This window comes from Seriola dumerili, unplaced genomic scaffold (assembly GCF_002260705.1).
Source record: "Seriola dumerili isolate Sdu_G_001 unplaced genomic scaffold, Sdu_1.0 BDQW01000091.1, whole genome shotgun sequence".
Classification (NCBI taxonomy): domain Eukaryota; kingdom Metazoa; phylum Chordata; class Actinopteri; order Carangiformes; family Carangidae; genus Seriola; species Seriola dumerili.
In genome coordinates, this window is record NW_019174346.1 from 1,840,775 (window position 1) to 1,846,137 (window position 5,363).

Genomic DNA, 5,363 nt, shown 5'->3' on the forward strand with positions numbered 1-5,363 from the left:
TGATTTTATATTGTCAATCACAGTGACTCAGAAAACACAATGTTCTATTTAATCAGGATCTGTGCCTGTTAACGCACAAAATAGTCACACTTCATCCACAGCTGCTTGACAATTTGTATCATCAAAGATCAATGAAAGAGTGATGCGGAGGCTCGCTCACCTTCCCCTTCAGGAATTAGTTTGTAATATTCATTAACTGTAAAAACAAACACAAAAAGTTTTATATTGTGGTTCTAATTTAAGATATTTTATCATTTGAAGATTATATTTGAATGTACATTTTTATTACTGGATTCAGATCCAATTAAAAAAGTTAGCGTAAGAGATGAAAACATGCAACGAGTTTGTTTCCAGTATTATAACTGCAGTTATTATGACAGTGATTGTTTGCATGATGCAGACTCAGCCCCCGTCACGTCAGTATTATGTGTTATAAAATGTATTTGTGTAGTGAATGAGGTAAATTCAAATATAGGTTCAGCTATAACATAACCTAAGAATGAGTCATCGACATGTATTGATTGTCACTATGAAAATGGTAAAACAAACAAGTAAAATTACAAGACACATGTTGTAAAAATGCTTTTTTTGTGTGTGTCTACACCGTGTCAGAAGAAGATCTGCATCCAGCAAAGGTCTGAGTGAAAATTAAACAAAAATAATAATAAAAAAAAAAGCTGTAAAAGATGGAATTTATGGTCAAAAGGACAAAAAGCAAAACATCCCACATGAACATGAGCTTCATCATATCGATTAAAGACTGAACATCTTGTTGTTCAGACCAGTTGCTCCAGTTGTTTTCAACAGGCCTTTTTGTCTTTAGGCTTGTGGCTCATCTGCCTCAGCATGGACATTGCTGGCTGCGGTTGCCACAGGAACGCTGTCTGCTGCTCTCTGGGCCGGGGGAGAGCTCCTCCTAGTGGACGGAGAGAGAGTTGGTGTTACGCCCTGAAAACACAGATCACATGATGGAGCTCGGCACGGAGAAGGTCTCACCTCATCTCGTTGCCCTCTGATGCTTTCACCGCTCTGTATTTGTGCCTCTTCATGGTGTGAGCGATGAACCACACCACCAGGATGATGAGGACACACCCGAGCAGAGCGCCGATCACTGCTCCAGCAATCACTCCGTCTCCCACCTCTGCACAACCATACACCAGTACACAAGTTTTTATATCCATGAATGAAGCAGTTTTGTACTTTCTCTAAAACAAACAAAAAGAAATGAAATCATACCAGGACTCAGATCAACACTGCAAATTGAAAAGCCCACCACATTGGTAGCATTGCACTGGTATTCCCCAAACTCAAACTGGGAAATGTTTCTGATTTCCAGTATTCCAGTTTTGGTTGCTGAGGAAACAAAGAGCACATACGTTTATAAATGGACAAATGTGATAATATTTACTAGTACATCACAAACACACTTATATATATATACAGCACTCACTTCTTCCCAGTACCGGCCTCCTGGTCTTAGTCTGGTCCAGTCGGGTCCAGGTGTACATAGGTTTCGGGCTTCCATGTTCACTGTGGCAGGTCAGAGTGACCAGGTGACCCGATTCAATGTCACCGTGGACGGCGCAGTAAGGATAGGACGGCCTCTCTGACAGACCAGAGGGAAGATGTGAGGGTTTAGTCTTCTGAATCTACGTGATGTTATTGTGACTCATATGTTCACTCAGTGGAAATCAATGACATTTTGAATTGATCAGCTCTCCTGAGAGGTTTGTCATAGAATCTGTGTCATCAGAGTTTAATTTAAATTATGAGTCAGTTATAAAATACAAGTCCTCAGCTGTTTTCTATATATATCCTGATCCATGACAGTATGTGATGAGCCTTTGGAACAGATTATGTATAACACATTTATTATTATTACTATTATTATACTTTAATACAGTGGTGGGGTAAATAATCATTTAATTAAATGTGCTTAAAGTATCAAAAGAAAAGAAAATATGACTGATATTATTACACACTGATGTGTATATACACTATATATGTAAGCAGGATTTTACTGTTGCAGCTGGTTGAGATGGAGCTAGTTTTATACATAGTTAGGTAGCATTGTATTGATTCCAGTGTGATGGTTTACTTCTGTTCAGTGTCTATATCACAGTGATTCTTTTGGACAGCTCCTTCATTTTGTGCTGTTGTCACTGTTGGCTCAATGCCACACCTGGATGTACAGTAATCACAGTTTGCTATAATGAAAGATAAGATACTTTGTACTGAATATCATGACACTTTGTTTATTCCAAAGAGATTATAAAAGTCATATCAAACTAAAATAAATATCTGTGTGTGTCTTGTAACAAAGGATATTTGCAGATTTGAGTTTGTGGAAGTGGAAAATCTTTTTCCTATTGTTAAACAAACAGGACGTCACCTGTCTCTCCATTAGTCATCATGAGGCAGGAAGTGTGGGGGGTGCGGCCTCCGCTCCTGCGGTGAGACTGAATCCTTACCATATGTTTCATGGTGTCTGCCTCCTCATCATCAGGCTTTCAGTGTACTGATCGTACAGTTCAGCTACAACATCTTTTAATGACATAACTTCATATCTGATATCTATTGCTGCTCTGCTCACACACTTATTATTATCATTATTATAATTTATGATGGCCTCCTCACTCTTATTTAAACATTACCATAATCCTATGTAACTGTTATGAGGATGGAAATCATCTTTGATTGGGGGATAATCATATTCATACATATTCATACATATTCATACAGCTCCTCAGTCTGCATCACATTCAGTGAAACTCACCTGTAAACATTTTCATAAAGAGTTTAGATGTGTGGTTAGCATGCAGCAGCTGCTGATATATATTCTGTATGCAGTACAAGGATGCAGTCACAGTCCTAGTCTAATTTCCAACACTGACAATGAGGAGCCTGCTACAGTAACCATGGAAACTAGTGAGGATACCGAGGCCTGCGAGGTTGTCCTGGTAACTCGGTGAATGAGAGGATTCAAACTGAATGTAATTCCTGAATCACACTATTCAGGGACACTTTAATAAATTTGTAAATGTGTCTGCGCTGAAAGTAGACACAGAGCGACTCACACATGATTGAAATGAAAGGATTCTTTCTTCAGTTCAGTTTTACCTGCTGTAATTCAGACCGTGATTTTATGTTAAACAAATACTCAAGTGGAAGTCAAAGAGCAGCTCACGCAGACCTGACTAATGTGACCCTTCTTTTTCATGCAGAATATATAAAGATAAATGAGTGAGCCAAATACTAAGGATGAAATTTGAAATATACAACTTGAGATCATAAATAAAACTCAGTTGTAAGTTATTTTCATTCACAGAGAGAGTTTTTCGGCGCTCCCTCTTCAGGTGGCCACGCCCGTACGAGCAGGAGAAAACTCAGCAGCAGCAGGTTAGATCTGGTTTTTTCCCTTTGTTTAATCTCCAACCAGCAGCTCATGTTGGTGGAACACCCAGAAGTTTAGAGCAGCTCGCTGACACAAAAACCCTCTCTTGCTTTCTTATAACGCAAATAATTCAACCAATAGAATCACTAACAGGTGTGGTCAGGGACTAGGAAACACACCCAGTGTGCAGGCTCACAGTGCTTTTGATTTGTTCGCCTTATCTCACCTCCCTTCAAGACCGCGCACAGATCAGTTCATACCGTCTTCACGCTTCACTTTTCATCAGTGTCTAACAACAGAGAGGGTCATGAGAGGTCACGTCACTTACCAAGAACATTCACAATGATGTTGACCTGAGACTGTCCGTCCACATCAGGAAAGTTGTGAACCTCACACGAGTAGACTCCGGCGTCTGATGGCTGCATGTTGCTTATGATTATTGAAGCGTTTCTGGTGGAGCCCGGAGAAGAGGGCGGCTGAATCCTGCCCTCGTAAGGCTTCGAATCACATCCTTTCCTGACTGAAAGTAATACACCTGAAAGCAAACAGCAACAAATCAGAATATCTGACACAAACTTTAAGTTGAGTTATGATTTCTCTACACTGTTTCTTTTACTGTCACACGGGCCGGTTTGTTTAGGAGGTCTGACTGTTGTCATTTGGAGAAACAAAACCTCCAACATTAGAAAATCACAGTGACGTACAGATACAGATTCAGACACCAGTGATTTTATTGCTTCATAGGTTGTAAATTACCAAGTATAACTCTTTAATAGCATTTACTCTTAGTTATGTATCAGTACGGCAAGTTAGTTAAACTAGCATCAACAGGATGGAGATTTGTCCCATTTGAACCATGTAGTTCAGAATGTAAGTTGACTGTGTCAGAAGTTAGTCAATGGTCATATTATTAATTTAATTTAAAAACAGCCCTTATCTGATTTCTGTGTTGTGTCCGCGAGGCGTGTCTCCTGATTGTTAGTGAGAACAGTTCATGTGTGTTTTTAGGAAACGTTGAAGCTTTGTAATAAATCAGACTTTTCCATGGAGTAATTAAACTTTGAATATTTTCCAAAATGTCGAATTTCTCTGATGAGATTCCACCCGCTGTAAATGCAGCTGCACTGTTACATTTCAGGAATTAAGTTAAAACAAACAATACGTCTCATTTTAGTAAAAGAGCAGTGATGTTGTCCTGTATATGTACATTTGAAGTGAACATAAAAGGACTGATGTTTTTAAATCACTCAAAGCCTTGTTCAATCATGAAACAAACTCTGAGCTCCTGGACTGTCGAGAGTCACGGCTGCTTTTGTGCTCAAGAAATTTAATTGGAAATATTCTGATACTCACTTTTTATTAATGAAGAAATGAGAGCTAATGCTGCAGTAAAACATCCTTCAACCACAATTAATGTACAAATTCCAGGTACATGAGCACATTAAACCTGTGTATCTACCTGCTCTTGCGTCAAGGAGGATGATGGGACAAAATCCCACTGGATGGTGAGGCCGTTGGTCTCTTGGATAGTCACAAACATACACTGGAGTTTGACACTTCCACCCTCTGTACATTGACATATTTCTGTGGTGTCGTGACTGTTGATCAGTTCAACGCATCCTACAAAACAACAAGTTCAGCAAAGTTAATCCACAAGCGAACTTCTTTACTGAAACCGGTGTGTAATTCAAGAGGAGGGGGAAGCAGGAATGTACTTACCCATGATATGCTCGTGAGCACCAACAAGTGCAACATTGGAGAACATCTTCTGGAAATGTTGGAGTACACTCACACAGCTTCTTATGAACCGAACTCTCTGCACGCTCCACCCCGACTGTCACAAGCAGCACCAGAAGGGAGGACAAAAAGCGTTATAGTATCGGAGCAAGGTTACAGTCTTGCTAGTAATGGACTGACTGATACTGTGCATGTTGATAACACAATGTTTGCATATCCATGTTTGCCAGAC

General features: G+C 39.7%; 1 protein-coding gene across 1 annotated transcript; it reads right to left on the reverse strand.

Annotated features, from left to right (window-relative positions):
- Positions 1–819: 819 nt before the first annotated feature.
- LOC111222375 (V-set and immunoglobulin domain-containing protein 1-like) lies at positions 820–5,117 on the reverse strand. The gene is made up of 6 exons (XM_022746087.1): positions 5,114–5,117; positions 3,719–3,929; positions 1,451–1,602; positions 1,237–1,353; positions 997–1,141; positions 820–916 (listed from the first exon to the last, which is right to left on the reverse strand). The coding sequence occupies exons 1-6, from the start codon at positions 5,115–5,117 to the stop codon at positions 820–822; spliced, it is 726 nt and encodes a 241-aa protein (XP_022601808.1).
- Positions 5,118–5,363: the final 246 nt, after the last annotated feature.